Below are 16,150 nucleotides of genomic sequence, written 5' to 3' on the forward strand. Positions count from 1 at the left end.
GTACTGCAATGTTTTAAGACAGTAATAAGGCCCGATCTTGTACCTAAACAGTGGAACTCCGGATGTGGGACCCACTCACCTCTATTTGCCAATCTCCATTTGATGCTATATCCGAGGTCCCCGCCAATGTTTCCCAAAGCCACCGTAAGTGTCTAGATTGGATATTTGTGCCTTCATTTAATCTGCAATGTGTCCCTCACCCCACCCTCTGGGCCCCTGTGGGGCCATTGTTGTACCCTGAGTTTTTCCTTATTTTTTATGTATTATTTATGTTCCTTTTTCCCCCTCTGTGATACCCTTGGAAAAATGTGAAAACGTCATCTTTATAAATTTATTTAAAAAAAAGAAAAGAAAAAAAAAAAAAAGGGGTTCACCAATGGAGGCCTCTTTATTTCTTTCATAATGAATTTATGTTACAGCTAGCTTTAAAAGGAGAACTATGGGGTTAGGGCTTTTCCCCATAGTTCTCCTTAGGGTAACGGGAGGACAAAAACTAGCGTCCTCCCGTCACCCTAAGCTCAGTATACCGCGAGCTACAGCTCGCGGTATACTGAGACGCCGCAGCTGAAGCGGATCCTGACAATTGTGTCTGGATACGCCCAGCTGCGTGAGTGACAGCTGGCTCTGCCTATCTAGAGGCAGAGCCAGCTGTACCTGCCCCCCCCCTGTTCCGCCAGTCAGTGCTGGAGGATCGGAGGGGGGAATGCAGCCCCTTCCCCCGTGACAGGATCGAGAAGTGAGCGAACGCCGTATGCGTTTGCTGACCTCCCGATCTACTGAGCCGACCTGTGACAATCTCATTGTCACAGGTCGGCTAGAACTATGAAGTGAGTGAAAAGCATTCACCTCATAGTTCTCCTTTAAGATTACCTGCCAATAATTAAGATTATCATAAGATTTAACTGCCAAAATATTTGTATTTCTGTTCATCCACTTCTGAGGTTTATACAGCTCTGGCACAATACACAGCCATGTCTGGAAGGTCAGGAGACCTGATGGTCTATACTGCAGTTAAGTAACACGTTCCTGGGGTCGCTCCCCCAGCCTTTGATTGGAATAGAGAGAAAAAGCTGGAATCTGATGGGCCATTACAAAGGGGTCTGAGCCTTACAGTTGGATTCTCAATTGATATCCAACCAGAATCAATGATATACAATCCTAGATTTCTTACACATGACCATTGCTGGAATCCGATGAATGATAAAACCTACCGCCTTCCATCTCAGACTGACAGAGTGCCTGCTAAGTGCCACATAGTTCATTGTATCCACCTATAAAGCAACCCTATCCCTGGGTCATTTAAATTCATTGTAAGGGTCTTGGTAGACTTCATTGTAGAGTTCTATCTGCTGACACGTGCATTTATATTCCACTCACTTCTGGTTTCCTGAGTACTGACTAGAAGACTATTCCAGCTCTAGTCACATGATCAGCCCCAGTAAAGGGAATAGCACTAAGCCAATCAGGCTTCACGTTAAAGCAGAAGTCCAGGCTTAACAAATATTGTCCAAATACAAGAGCTATGAAGATATGAATATAGTTTGAATCTTGGGAGGCTTTGGCTTGGTGTCAAATAATTTCTTCTAAATCTGTGCAGTATTCCAGCATGTGATTTTGCTTAGGTGACCGGTCACTGCTGCTTTCTCTACTTGTGCAGGATGACTGGTCTTCTAGCCGCCCCCTCCTGTAGATTTATGCAGGCAGCCTGTAGTGGGAGGACCTACTGGGTCACTCCCACAGCTTTGTGTGCAGCACAATGATGTCATCGCTACTTTTACAAAGTAATTTCTGAGTCTGGAAAGGCATTTAGCACGCACAAAGTAAATTTATATTATTTGAGGCTATTGTGGAAAATATTTTAATGAAAGTTTGTGTACTCAGAGTTCAGCATTAATCCCAGCCCCACAGCTGCTCATACTTACTTTCCCTTTGCTCCTCCAGAAAAAACAAAGTGGCATACCCCCTGCTTCCGGGTATGGTGGACCCCGTGACACTCTTCATCTCACATGACAGTGTTGGTGATTTGCCACTCAGAAACCCAGTTAAATGGAAGATAGTCCTTAGCAGCATGCAATATTCAGTTCCTATTCTCTTAATTCCTATGAGCAAATGAAGCAGCCAGAGAGTGAAGGTAAAGTAGCTATAAGCAGCTGTAAGGGCCAGCATTAAAGTGAACCTGTAGCTTTGCACTTTAAAGTGCTTTTATTATAAATGGAAATCCCCATTTGTTTTTGAGTTAAAGTGGTTGACCATCCAGCCACCAGAGAACCACAGCATTTCAGGACTAAAAGGCATAATTACAGAATCACCTGCAGCACCATCTGGTATGATGTTGGGTGCAGAATGCACACAGCAAATGAGTTACCTTTGGACCAAATTTCATACTTTCTTACCAATATTCCAGGCAGCAAGGCCTACAGCGGGAACAATATAAGTTAATGGGAAGGCAGCAAGAACAAATGTTTATCTTGGCTGCTTATGCGCACTCAGCTGCATGGCTCAGTGCAATTGGCCCAGTGTTTAGAGGGGCACTAAATGAGCAAACAGAATGTGAAGCAATGCAATGAAAAAATCTTCTGACAATGAGGTTGCAATTTTTCACAGCAGCTATTGCAAGAACTGGAGGAAGAAATGCTCAGTGGGGCATGAGGCTTTTCATCCCAAAGGAAATGTGTATATTTGACTCACTTGTGGAGTGGTCTTGCGAAATGTATCTTCTCCTTTGATGATGCCATCAATGACCGCTTTCTTCAGAATACTGTATTCTTCTGGTGTCAAATGGATGGACTCAATCTGCTCATTACATGCCTGGCAGTGACCACTGTAAGAAGTATGGCAGAGTTTTGAATGAGATGAAGAGATGAAACCAGGCAACCTACTAATGCAGTCTAACTATCTCAGTTATACATTATCTAGTGCCCTTTCAACTGTATATATCTAGAATTGTAACATTGTATCTCCTTACTAACATTCAAAAAGGAAATTGTAATAAGAACATGTTTTTGCCTCATTCTCAGAACAGCTAGTTAACTCGCACAGACCAAATATACATGCAGGATAAATAAGCTAAAGGTCCAACATTCCCCTGCTGTGCCACAGCTATAGTTATTCAATCAGCAAATCTCATGCGCCTTGAAAATTGGGAAATTATAGCTTTGAATCAACTGCAGAGAGACCACTGCTTCCACCCAGAGGGCAATCGTCCTTCTCTGCAGCATGCTGGCAGGGGACAGGCTTTACTATGCATTAAGTGGTTGCTTTCTAAAGGAAATAAACAGACTTTGCATACACCTAAATTGTATTTAGCTGATATTGACTTGGTTGGGCTTAAAAGTAGGAAACGTAAATACTTACTCTGGTGTATCAAATTTGAGAATGATCTCTACAAAATCATTTATTACATTAAAAAAATATAGGAGGAGGGTTTTAAACTTCCCCTCTCTCTCTTTTTTTCAAAGAAAAGAAATGGTAAAACTTTGCACATCTTTTGTTCTGATGCCCATTGAATATATTTAACGGATTCAAACTGAAAGCTCAGTCAGGCTTTAAGGGCTTCTTTCAGGAAATGGGAAAGCCACTGTTTCTTCAGGGCACCATTATGGAAGCACAGGGGGAAGCCCCCACTTTCTGCCATTCCCAGGCTTATGAAGGACAGACGGCTGCAATTACAGAATTCCCTGGGATATCGCATCTGGTAGTGCAGCAAAAAGCACAATAATTTCCCATGGCAGTGCTTCCCAAACCAGTCCACAAGTCAAGAGGTGTCAAGTTCTTTTAAACACTTACCCATTAGTGACTTTGGTGAGTTTCCCCCTCCAGAATTCATTGGGAATACTAAAAGACATGAAAATGACTTTTCAGAATACAATTCACATGTCCAATAACAAACATAATGATGTCCTGACAAAATGTCTAACAGGGCATACATTATAATGGGATGCAGGAAGTGCTCAGGACTAGTGATGGGGCTGGGACTGACCTGAGTTCGTCCAAGCCTGCTCAAAGCTCTGATCGCCACCTCCTGCTCCTGATCCAATCAGTTGTGGAGAGATGCATTCCCCACCCTGCAGCTATACATCACAAAGCGGAGGGGAATGCCCCTCCCCCACTAATTGGCCCAAGAGGAGGCGGCATTAGTCAGAGCTTTGAACGAGCTTGGGGAACTGGGTTCACACCAAGCCCAGCCTCATCTCTACTCAGGACCCCTGGAGACATGCTATGGCAGTTGGCCTTTGGGTTTGGTTCCTGTTGTACTGTAGATATTCTTTATTCAGACTTTTTTTTAAATCAGGAATTTGGGTGGATTGATCTACCTCCACTTTTTGTCTTTTCTATTTAAAAAAAAAAAAGAAGAGGATTATAATTTGCTGTACGCAGCGAATTGCTAGAAATACAGCATTCTACGGAAAGGATTCTTCACAGTTAGAGCTGTGAAAATGTGGAATAGACTCCCCCAGGAGCTTGTTCTAGCTAGCTCGGTTAATTGTTTTAAAAAACATCTGAATGTATTCCTAAATGCACAGAATATTACTGGATATTGAGTTCTTAGAGGTATATTAAGCATCAGAGATTGTTGATCCAGGGAATATCCGATTGCCTTATGGGATCAGGAAGGAATTTTTTCCCCTGTTGAAGTAAATTGAACCGTGCTTTATAGGGGGGTTTTCTTGCCTTCCTCTGGATCAACATTGGGTAATTGTGGGCATAGTGTTCTGTTTAGGCTTTTCTTCTTTTTATCTCTATAGGTTGGACTTGATGGGCTTGTGTCTTTTTTCAACCTGAATAACTATGTAATTATGTACAGCTGAGCTCCAAATTCCCATCCGCAGGTGCTATTCTGGAATAGGACGCCAGGCCAGTCCATGATACACTTTTAGTGGTTCTGAACTTAAGACATTCCTTAGTAAAAACCTCAACAGCAACAAACTAAATGATCTTATATTTACTGTGTAACCTTTACAATCACCAACAGAACTGCTTACAGGAGCTCTGATTATATAATTTTTATTTGTTCTGAGCACAATGTGCATTAGAAGCTGTAGCAAAGCAAATAAATTCTGCCTAATTTCTGGGCTGGAGGACATCCAGCATCATCTAGCTCTTTCCTCCTCCGCCTTACACTGCCTTGAACCTCCTCTTTCATTATTTCGATTTACATTTTTCCTTTATGGAGGCTTGGCAACATATCTGGGCATTACTGCAGCTTCCTGTTTTCATGACTGGTCCCCCCACCAGTCATGATCTGCATGCATTGCACAGACACCCAGCAATGCTGTCAATGTGTCTAATAAAAAAAAAAAAAAAAAAAAAAATAAAAAAAAAAAGGCATGTAATGAAAAACAGAAAGGTTTTACCTAATAATTTTTATTTGCGTTGCTGACACGGGGGAAAATCAGGAACAAGGGAAGGCAAAAAACAGGCAGCATAAACTTGAGCTTTAAAGCCTCCATAGAAACAAAAAAAAACCGTATTAGTGGGGCTACCCCTGCGCTTCAAGGGTTACCTGCTATGTCTAGGCAGATTGTGTAAAGCAGTTTTACTTAGCTGATCCCGCCTACCCTAGCGGTTGGTGCTCACCTCTCTCCCCTCTGGCTTGGGGATTGTTCCTTGGTGTCTTCAAATATAATGCAGGGCTGTGGGCCCTGCATTGTACATAATGACTTCTGTAGGCCTCCAACCACTAAAGTGGGAGGGGGGAGCCTGCAAGAACTGGTCTTGAAGCCAGCGTTACACAGGTCCCCTAAACAAAAACGAGCAGTTAACCCTTGCAATGTGGGGGTAGCCCCACTGTAAGGGGAGGTATTTTGTTTTCCTAGAGCTCTACAGCATCAAGTATATTTGCCTGTCACTGCAGGGTGAGGTTCCCCTCTAGGTAGAGTGGGTAAGGGCTAGAACCCCTGTCAGGTTTTTATTGCCATTTGTGTGTCTGTTTATTTCCTAATCTGTGGTCACCAGATCAGGAAGCGATATTTTCTCTACAAAGACATAAACTGCAATATAAATCTGACAGTGTTTATAACCCTTCCCTACTGTAACTAAAATTGTGTTTTGGCTGGAGATGGGATTTAAGATGGAATTTCGCTTTAGCATGCAGCCTTACCTTTCAAACCAGGATTTTATACTTTTCATCAGCACTTCTCCAGGATAGATCTGGTTTTCTCTAAAGTAACTTAGAATGGAGATCAGCCTTCTTCTGTAATCATCATCCTGCAAATCCTGAGAGGCATCAAAAAGGCTCTGAAGCGCATCTTCAGGAAGCAGCATTTTATTCTGTACCATTTCATCGTACAGTGTGAATGCAAGTGCACGTTCTTGGTGTCCAATAGCTGCCTTGACACAGTCCGCATAGTTCCGGGCAGAAACAGACCCCCCTTTCCTCATGGTCTCTAAAATAGCTATGGACTCCCTCCAGCGGTCCGTTTTGCCTAAACCCCTAATGAACAAACTACTGGCCCCGGTATCAAAAGACTGAAATTTCATCCTCATGATGTCATACACATCACAAACCTCTGCTCCCTGATTCTGCTGTACACACAACACCAGGTACTTCACAAGAAACCGATAGCTGATGTCACCATCTTTTTCTGCTACGAAAGACAAAAAAGATTTGGCAATTTCGAGATCGGTGTTCATTTTAAGCATCCCTTCAAGCACTCGATCTTCGTACCTGGTCTGGCAATTAGATTTTTCTTTCAGCTGGCTCCAGCCATCGGATCCCAGTGGCTCAGTGGGTAAAGTCAGAGGCATGGTATTTAAAGGGGTAAAACCCTGCTTCGTTGATCGAGGCTCTTCATCTTTAATCCCGAGAGACCTTCTTTTGGCTGAACCAGCAGCAAACACAGATGTCCCCATCTTGGGCTTGTCATGTCTAGTCTGTTTAAAGCCTTTTGCATAGAAGGTATCTTCTATACGTGCGTGCGCACTGCATGAAGTACTTATTTTATGGGACGGACTGTTAAACTGCAATCTGATCAACCCAGGGACGAAAGAATCAGCAGCTGCCTGGCACACAGTGGTTCTGCTAAACTGCCTGTGTAAAGTCCTGCAAAACAAATGTAATGATAACATGGTACAGTACTGATGAACCCTATCTGTATTTTACTAACTACGAACCGCTACAATGGTTCTTTTAGTTGCTCAGAGACGTGTTAAAAAAAGCAGCACCACATACAGTCATCTCCTTTCAAAACATCATACACAGTACTAAAAAACTAACTATAACCAAGCGTGCCCTCTTAAGATCACATGGAGCTGACAGACTGCATTCACTTCCGGGCCGCGTTGTCTTAAACGGGACAGCGGTGACAGGAAAAATGTTTTTGTCTCCAGTAGTGGCGCCATTTTGCTTTAGTTAACGGCTTGCTTTTTATGCGCCTGGTCTACTGAAAAATGGCTCCTTGCCCTAATAATAAAACGCGCGGAATTGAAGACAGAGTCGTAAAGCGTTCATTTATAGTAAGTTTGGGCCAAACTCTTGTTTAGTGAGGAAGTGACGTTTTGTATAGAACTGTTGGAAAGGTCTGGCTGTGGTGTATCATAGTAACCGGGATTATACGGGGTATGAGACAGCGGAGGGTCCGGGCTCTTGTGACGGCATGTTTTCCTGATAATAGAAGAATGGGTAGAATGACTGCTTTCCTGGAATTTGTTCAAGAGAAAACAAAGGACCAGGGTGACTCAAAGTGCTGAACATACCACCAGTGTGTGTGTTTGTAGGGTTCATTGTTTGTGGGAGAGAAAGTGAGTATTTACATTTTCGGTATCATTTCATAGGTGACACTTTGTTTCTTGTTAATAGGGGCAGTCTCAGGTCTTGTACCAGAACCTTAAATATGTGAAGTGCATAGTCCTAACGTTTTTTTAGTTTTGGATAGGATAGGGAAGGTTTAAACTTCTGCCAGGTTGTTTTGTTTGTGTTGTTGTTTTGTTTGTTTTGTTTCTGTAGCATTGGGGAAATTTAATTTCTTGTCCCAGAGAGGCAACAGGAAGTTAGGTGAAATCTTTCAAAGTGAGGGGAATTCTCTTCTTAGGGCTTGTTCACACCACAGGCATGTCTTATTGTGTGCATAGTGTTGTGCGAATGTACACTGCACTACATTGTTAAATCACATTGTAGTGCGTTAATTTTTTCTTTTTGTATCTTTTATGCATTCAGAGCACACCGACACAATGCTTTGGTGTCAGCTGGGCACATAGACAGTAGAGATGTGTGTGGGTTTGGTGAGAACCTAGTTTGACCAAGCCCGCACTAAACTATCAGTGGCACATCCCCTTCCTGGCCCAATTAGTTGGAGCATTCCCCATCCCTTTGTTATAGGTAGCTGTGGGGTTGGGAGTGCCCCGGCCACAACTGATTGGGCCAGGAGGGGGTTGTATCACTCACTGTTTGTGTGGGCTGGGGAAAACTTGGTTTGCGCTAAGCCCATGCACATCACTAACAGGCAGTAATGGTATTTCCTCTGTCCTTGTGTTAAGCCTGCATTGCTCAATGCACTAGGTGTAAATGAGTCCTTCAACGAGTGTCTCTGTTGAAAGCTTTCCCCGCACCCTCTGTTTCTGGGGACAACTCTAAACATTGGTGACAATGGGTATTCAGTACAAATGGAGAGGTGAATCTCACCAATGGGGGCACAGCAATACAAACTTAACAGAGGATGTAACCCTTCCCCACTGTATACAAAATGTCGGCCAGCTCTTAGACCGGTCCCTGGAACGTCTCTCTCCCCTCCTCCACAGCATTCTTGGAATTCGCAAGCCATCACATCCAGTACACTGTATTGCATATTGAGAATGCTAAGGGACATACCATTGCTGAGGCAGAGGAGAGAGGCTGTAGGGAGCGCTGCTAGCTCCAAGAATCAGGTAAGTATATATTTTTTTCTTTACCCTGGGCAAAAACAAGCAGCTAAGCCTTGCAGCGAGGGGGTAGCCCCACTGAAGGCATAATCCAATTTCTGCCCAGAGTTCTTCTTTAAGTAAATCTCTCACATGAGGAATATTGGGGTTGTTTGTTACTGCTGACCTTCTGAAAGTCTGAGCAGCCTGGCTGTTACGCAGACCCTCTGCCATTGTTGCATTGAGATACCATCCCGGAACAAGTGGGAGATTTGTATTTTGGAGAAAAGTCAGAAGTCTTTATCGGCACATTTGCTCTGGGTAAGTATCCATCCAGGAAGGTCAGCCAGGCCGCTAGGACCTTCAATGGTTCATCTTTAAAGTGACCCAGTCACCAATCTCAAATTCCAAATAAGAGCTTCCGGCAAAGAATAATGAACGTACTTGTCTGCTCTATTGACGTATACTTGGTAAGTCAGCCAAGCTCACATACACACGGATCAGCTGCTGCTTGTGTGGGTTCTATTTACCTTATAAGCAGCGGGGGGGTGGGGGGGGTACTGCTCCATCTGTGCTTGATGAAGAACGGGTTGGATTGGCCTCAGTGGTCTCTCCCACCGACCTGTATGTCACTACTGTGCTTGTAGACAGGTGGGGGTGAGCAGGAGGAACCTCTGACTGCAGAGCAGGACTCCTTAATGTAGCAAGTGATGGCAGGAGAGCTTTCAATGGCTAGTTTAGTTCAGTGAATTTAAGTTGTCGTAAGCAGCCAAACAAAACACATTGAGGAGAATTTATCAAAAGTGGAGCAGACAAAATCTGGAGCAGCTGTGCACTAGAGCTGCAGCTAACTATTAGTTAGCCGATTATTAGGTTCGATTAATCTGTTAATCGGATAAACAATAAAATAAAAGTTTAAAAAAAGGCTCCAGTGATGGGACTACTAGTTTGTATTGAGGTTGTAGTCCATCACAGGAGCAAGCTTGGAGCGGTGGAAGTAAAAAAGAAAAAAGATAGTGGGGTGTGCAATATAGTGAAATGAAAAGTATAAAATTATACAGCAATGAATGCAGAATGGCCCCAGCTATAGACGACTACAAAACCCAGCAATAGTACATTATTGCAGCACAATGCAGAATACCACTGTATAATGTATTATTGCTGGGATTTGTTGTACTTTTCTATAGGTGGTGGTATTCCGCCAGCTATTCCACAATGCAGAATATCACCAGCTATAGAAGAGTACACCAAATCCCAGCAATAATACATTATACAGTGGTGCAATGCTGAATACCACCAGCTATAGAGGACTACAAAACCCAGCAATAGTACATTATTGCAGCACAATGCAGAATACCACTGTATAATGTATTATTGCTGGGATTTGTTGTACTTTTCTATAGGTGGTGGTATTCCGCCAGCTATTCCACAATGCAGAATATCACCAGCTATAGAAGAGTACAACAAATCCCAGCAATACATTATATATACAGTGTATAATGTATTTCTGGGATTTGTATTCCTATGTATAATATACAGCTCAATGTACCATCAGCTATAGAGGAATACAAATCCCAGCAATACATTATAGAGCACCACGTGTGGAAAAGTGCAGGCTTACCTGAGCAGTCTTCCAGCAACTTGCTTCTGAGATCGGACCTGTCTATCGGCGGCTGTCATCACCCCACACCTGCTCCTCCTTACTACATCTCCCCGCGTCCCTGTGCCGATCGTGGATGTGGGTGGGCGGTGAGTGTGATGCGGGAAGGCGGGTCTGGCAGCGGCGAGCATGAGGTGGGGAGGAGGTGCGGCGCACAGCGTGTGGAGCTGTGAACAGGGCCAACTGATCGGAAACCGATTAATCGATTATTGAAAAAGTTGACAACTTTTTCAATAATCGATTATGCCGATTAGTTGTTGCAGCCCTACTGTGCACTGCAACCAAACCACTTATATTTTTCAATTTCAAAGCTTAACTGAACAAACTGAAGAGAGAAGCTGATTGGTTGCCACAGTCAACTGCTCCAGATTCTGTCTGCTCCGGTTTTGATAACCCCCCCCCATTGTGCACTGCTCTGAATTTAGCAGAATGCTGACTGCTTGCCATTGGTTCAGTGCTTAAGAATCCATATGAAATAAGGCTGAAGGCTTTTTACAAAGATGTTAGGCATGTTGTATTTGGGAGTATGGCACATGTTTGTTTCCTCTTCTTTTTCAAAATCTTTCAATGTATTGAGTTGTTGGGTTAACACAGTACACGTGAACACACACCCTCTTGATGTATGATGATGTATTTGTCTCTTGTAGAAAATAACAGCCTCTCTACAATGGATTGGAAGAAAAGTCTTCAGGAAAAACTGGAACGGGATAACAAAGGTATCGGCACTAAAGTGACAACAGTCATTTGTATATATTTCTTGTTCTGTGTTTTCATTAGCGCAGATTTGTTTATTATCCCATTTGTATATATTGCTGCAAGCCATTTTGTTTTTTACCCAGGAACGTTTTGCTGAGACCTGTATAAACAATTACCTAAAATGTGCATAAATATTAAAATAGAATTATGGGGTAAGCGTTTCCCCCCATAGTTCTCTTTTGAGAGAGAGCCCCGAGCATCAGTCAACACACACACACACACACACACACACACACTATTGTTCATGGGGACAACTATATTTCCAGGGCTTCCAGCTGCTGACCCTCCTATTGAATTGACCCTGTAACTGAAGATTCTAATTATATAAGCTAATCCCACAATTCCCCTGGTAGCCAAATACCTTGTGTTTCCCCAGACTGTATGTGGCCTGATGGAGCTCAGAGCAGAATTTATTATCTAAGGATCTAAGCATGGAAGAAGTATATGTTTATTTAAAATATATTAATGATTTGGTAATTCTGTCATGTATCCTACAGGTTCATGCTTAGGCCCGCTTTAAGTTTAGTGCCTATTATGCTAAATTTGTTTCTTTGTTTAACAAGTAGATTTTCTATTTGTCAGCTCGAAGAAGTGAGGAGGAGATGAAGGATGAAGAAATGAACCTGTTTACTAAATTCTACTCCGAATGGAAAGGTTGCAAGAAGGAGTCAAATTCCCAGCACATCCCTCGATTCTACTACCGGGTGAGCAATTGTACTGTACCTGCCAACTTAGAAGAGTAGATGCAAAATGAATAATTGTTTGCCTGTAGTTCTGCTTTAAAAAGCACTTGCTGTTTAGAACAGTTCTTCATCAGGCATTGTTTCTGCCATGCAGTTACCAGCAGAAGATGAGGTGTTACAGCAGAAGCTACGAGAAGAGTCGCGAGCTGTATTTCTACAGAGAAAAAGTCGAGAATTGCTAGATAACGAGGAGCTACAGGTGAGAAGGGTATTTGCCACTTTTAAAGTGAACCTGCCACCTTTTTGTGGTGTCTGCAAGTATCCTCATGTGTTTTAAAAATTAATTATTTTGTGCCTGTGTAAGGTCCTGGATTTATACAGGGCTTCAAATTAAACAGATTAAACCCTTACCCACTGTGTTATACTCACCTGTCCTTCGGTCAGTTTTCGGCGCTTCCCTGTGCCATCATCTGGCTCCTCCCTCCTCCACGGTTTAAGCCGCGAATATTCAATTGCCCGGGGTTCGAGCAAGGAGGAACACGCCGGGCAAGTCTCCCTACTCCCCCTCACTGAACCTGTCTCTTCCGAGAGACATTACTGACAGGCAGCCTGCACAGCCCTGTGTACCGAGCCACAGACCAAGCTCCTTGGGAGGATTACACAAACAGACTTCTGCAGATTGAAGGACTTACCATAATGCTGAATTGCAAGTATAACAACTTTACCTCTGCAACTGTTCATTTGCCACGCTGTCTCCAATAGCAATGTCCTGCTGCATCTGTTTGCCAAGCTGTCTTCCATAGCAACCACACGGTTGTACCTGATTGTTCATCCCTCTCCAATAGCAACCCTAGTAACTCCGACTGCTTCTTTTACAACCTGTGCCATAGACTTGTTTTTCTTTTTCTGGAAGTGAGGTAACTTCCGCAACATATATACAGATATATCCTTTTGCTCCTTTTTACTTGTGCCATTACCGTATTGCTAACTGTGTATGCATATGTGACCCCCATGTTCCATAAATATAAGGGAACCTGAAGGTAACACTTGTCTGTAGCTGCGATCCATACTAAACCAGCCTGGAAGCATTACACCCACCCCTGGCACTAATCCCTAATTCATGGCACTCTAGTCACAATAGTTCAGGCATTTGACAGTTCATTTTAGTTAATTGATATATTTCCGTGATCACAACATGTTCACTTAAAAGCATTTTACAAAACAGTAGAGATTTCTATGCAATGGTATTTTTGATATGGAATGGATTGCTTAAAATTAAGGAGTTCAAAGATTGCAGTTACTACCGAGGACACAGGTTAATATAGGAAGCAGAAAGCCACTTTTTCCCAAACATTGCTTGGAAAATGCAATATTGGGCTTTCAGCTTTTTTTTTTTGCCTATTGGTGCTGACTGCACCGTAGTCACTAATTACATAACAATATTAGGAGAAATGACTTTTTTTAGGTGTTTTGCGTAACTGCCATCCAGTCCTAACATCAACTGAGTGAAATTTTTGACCACTATAAAATTCCTTCAGCTGCAGTATCTTTGTGAGTTTATTTTCATGAACTGCCAGTTTCCAATCCCTCTACAACCCTTCATTCAGATTGAATCAGCGCTTTGACTATGACATTCCATAACTCGCCATTTCTTGGTGGTTTTGATAGTGTACAGATCTTTATCATGTTGAAAGCTTCATCTCTGGTTTATCTCCTCCTTTTGTGCAGTAGGCCTGATATTTTTGTCAAGCACAGTTTAATGTGATGCAGAAAGTATAGTTGACTTGATGACTACAAGCTGTCCTGAAGCAGCAAAGCAACTCCAAACCATAACATTTGCAGCACCATGCTTCACAGTTAGTATAGAGTTCTTCTCCTGAAATGATGTGTTTGATTCGTGCCAAGCATGTCTACGATTATTGTGGCCAAAAAACTCAAACTTTGATCAGTCCACGGCACATTGTTCCAGAAGGCCTGGTAATCTTGCTCTAATGTTCTTTTTGTGCAGCAAAGACTATTCCTGGCACAACTCCCATGCAGATTAAATTGATTCGATCTCTTTTTCATTGTAAATGCATACAATTTGTCAAATGCTATTGCAAGAATTACTTGTGCATCCCAGGATCATATTTTGGGTTCCCCCTCACTCTCTTCCCTTTTCTGTTTCCTTCTTATCCCCTTTGTTCCCTCTCTCCTTTTCTTTCTCTCTCATCTCTCATCCCCTTCCCTTTTTCAGACATCGCACTTTATTTCCATTGTATTACAACCTCGCTTTCAGAAAGTTATCCTCTTTCTTGCCAAGTTGTTCATGTACAATTCACAGTGTTATATTGCCCGCTGACCCTACTAGAACAATAGTTTTTTATGTATTGTTCCATCTTGATTAGGAAATGATTGCCATGTCTGAGTTGTTCAACTAAGTCTTGTTTACTTTGTCCTGACCCATATTAGTCCTTATCTCAATGACCTTCTTTCTGAGCACAATTTTTATTGTTCCCTGTACTTTTTTGTATTATAAACCTAAAGAATCTTTTTGTGAAAGAAATGTTGGGGCTCTTTAGAGACTTATTTAGCATTAAATGACATTGCTGGTCTGGCCAATCCTTGGCAAATTAGCAGTTGTTTAAATTCTAGTAATCTTTTAGATTGTGTTTTTTTTTTTTCTTACAGTAGAATGATTTCAAATCATGTTGCTGAACTTTTTCAAGCCAGACTCATAGGCGTCCACAGTTTGCTTTCTGAAGGCCATCAGACCATAGATATCCAAAGTTTAAATGAGAGTATGGATGCACCAATATATCGGCCGCCGACACATATCGGCAGAAAATGGCACTTTTGGCTAAATGTCGATACATCGGCGCATCAGTGATTTCTTTCCTCCCCGTTGGGCGCTGCTTGGTGTCCCAGCGGGGAAGAGAGAAAGTAACAGCCGGCCGAGCGCTGCAGGACAAGAGCGCTGTGAGCTGCCGGTGTCTCTCCTCCCCAGTGGCGACTCTAGGAACAATATATAGGGGGGGCACATAAGATACCACAGTCAAAATGGGGGGAAAAATGTTTAAAAAAATTAAAATAAAAACATTTTTAGGTATCGGTTTCGGCTTGACAATTTTTTCTATTTCGGTTTCGTTTCGGTTTTTACATTTCTATTTCGGTGCACCTCTAAATGAGAGGTTCTACCTACATCATTCCTAAGGAGGTTCTAATCGTTGCAACTTAATCTAGAAAACCAGATTCTATTTTTTCTGGATTTGAAGTGGTGGTGGTAAATGTAGGGGTGTACTTACTTTTCCAAATGACAAATCCATATTTTCATTCATTTAAATTATGAGAACGAATGTACCATGTCAATTTTAAGTGTCATTTGTTGAAGTATACTGTCCACTGGCGGAACTACCAGGATTGCAGCGGGACCTTTCCAAGAGCTGGTCACCTGGCCAAACTAAGCAATCGGGGGAGAAGGGTCTTAGTAAGAGAGGTGACCAAGAACCCGATGGTCACACTGACTGAGCTCCAGGGATCCTGTCTGGAGATGGGACAAAGTTCCAGAAGGACAGCCATCACTGCATCCCTCCACTAATCTGGCCTTTATGGCAGAGTGGCTAGACAGAAGCCTCTCCTCAGTGCAAAGCACATGAAAGCCCGTTTAGAGTTTGGAAAAAAGCACCTGAAGGACTCTGACTGTGAGGAACAAGATTCTCTGGTCTAATGAAACCAAGATTGGACTGCTTGGCATTAATTCTAAACATTATGTCTGGAGGAAACCATGCACCGCTCATCACCTGCCCAATACCATCCCAACAGTGAAGCATGGTGGTGGCAGCATCATGCTGTGGGTGGGGGTTCAGCAGCAGGGACTGGGAGACTGGTCATGGTTGAGGGAAAGCTGAATGGAGCAAAGTACAGAGATATCCTTAATGAAAACTTGTTCCACATGCTCAGGACATCAGACTGGTCAGCCGAAGGTTCACCTTCCAACATGACATTGATCATAAGAACACAGCCAAGACAAAACAGGAATGGCTTAGGGCCAACTCTGTGAATGTCCTAGAGTGGCCATGCCAGGGCCCTGATTTAAACCCTATTGAACATCTCTGGAGAGACCTGAAAATGTCTGTCCACCGACGGTCCCCATCCAACCTGACTTGGCTTGAGAGCATTTGCAAAGAAGAACATACATACATACATACATACATACATACATACATACATACATACA

General features: G+C 42.8%; 2 protein-coding genes across 2 annotated transcripts in view; one reads left to right on the forward strand and one right to left on the reverse strand.

The window, feature by feature from the left end:
- The window catches only part of KIAA0391 (KIAA0391 ortholog), a 72,228-nt gene extending 65,376 nt beyond the window's left edge, over positions 1–6,852 (reverse strand). Inside the window, exons 1-3 of the mRNA XM_018567040.1 lie at positions 6,101–6,852; positions 3,787–3,834; positions 2,689–2,821 (exon numbers count right to left, since the gene is read on the reverse strand). Of these exons, the coding sequence (XP_018422542.1) occupies positions 2,689–2,821; positions 3,787–3,834; positions 6,101–6,852 (933 nt within the window). The remainder of the gene's footprint in view (positions 1–2,688; positions 2,822–3,786; positions 3,835–6,100) is intronic.
- Positions 6,853–11,148: 4,296 nt separating this feature from the next.
- PPP2R3C (protein phosphatase 2 regulatory subunit B''gamma) overlaps positions 11,149–16,150 on the forward strand; it is a 22,217-nt gene continuing 17,215 nt past the window's right edge. Inside the window, exons 1-3 of the mRNA XM_018567046.1 lie at positions 11,149–11,211; positions 11,834–11,955; positions 12,089–12,193. Of these exons, the coding sequence (XP_018422548.1) occupies positions 11,163–11,211; positions 11,834–11,955; positions 12,089–12,193 (276 nt within the window). The 5' untranslated portion in view covers positions 11,149–11,162. The remainder of the gene's footprint in view (positions 11,212–11,833; positions 11,956–12,088; positions 12,194–16,150) is intronic.

The sequence above is a fragment of the Nanorana parkeri genome, unplaced genomic scaffold, assembly GCF_000935625.1.
Source record: "Nanorana parkeri isolate BGI_ZX_2015 unplaced genomic scaffold, ASM93562v1 scaffold1002, whole genome shotgun sequence".
Taxonomy (NCBI): Eukaryota; Metazoa; Chordata; class Amphibia; order Anura; family Dicroglossidae; genus Nanorana; species Nanorana parkeri.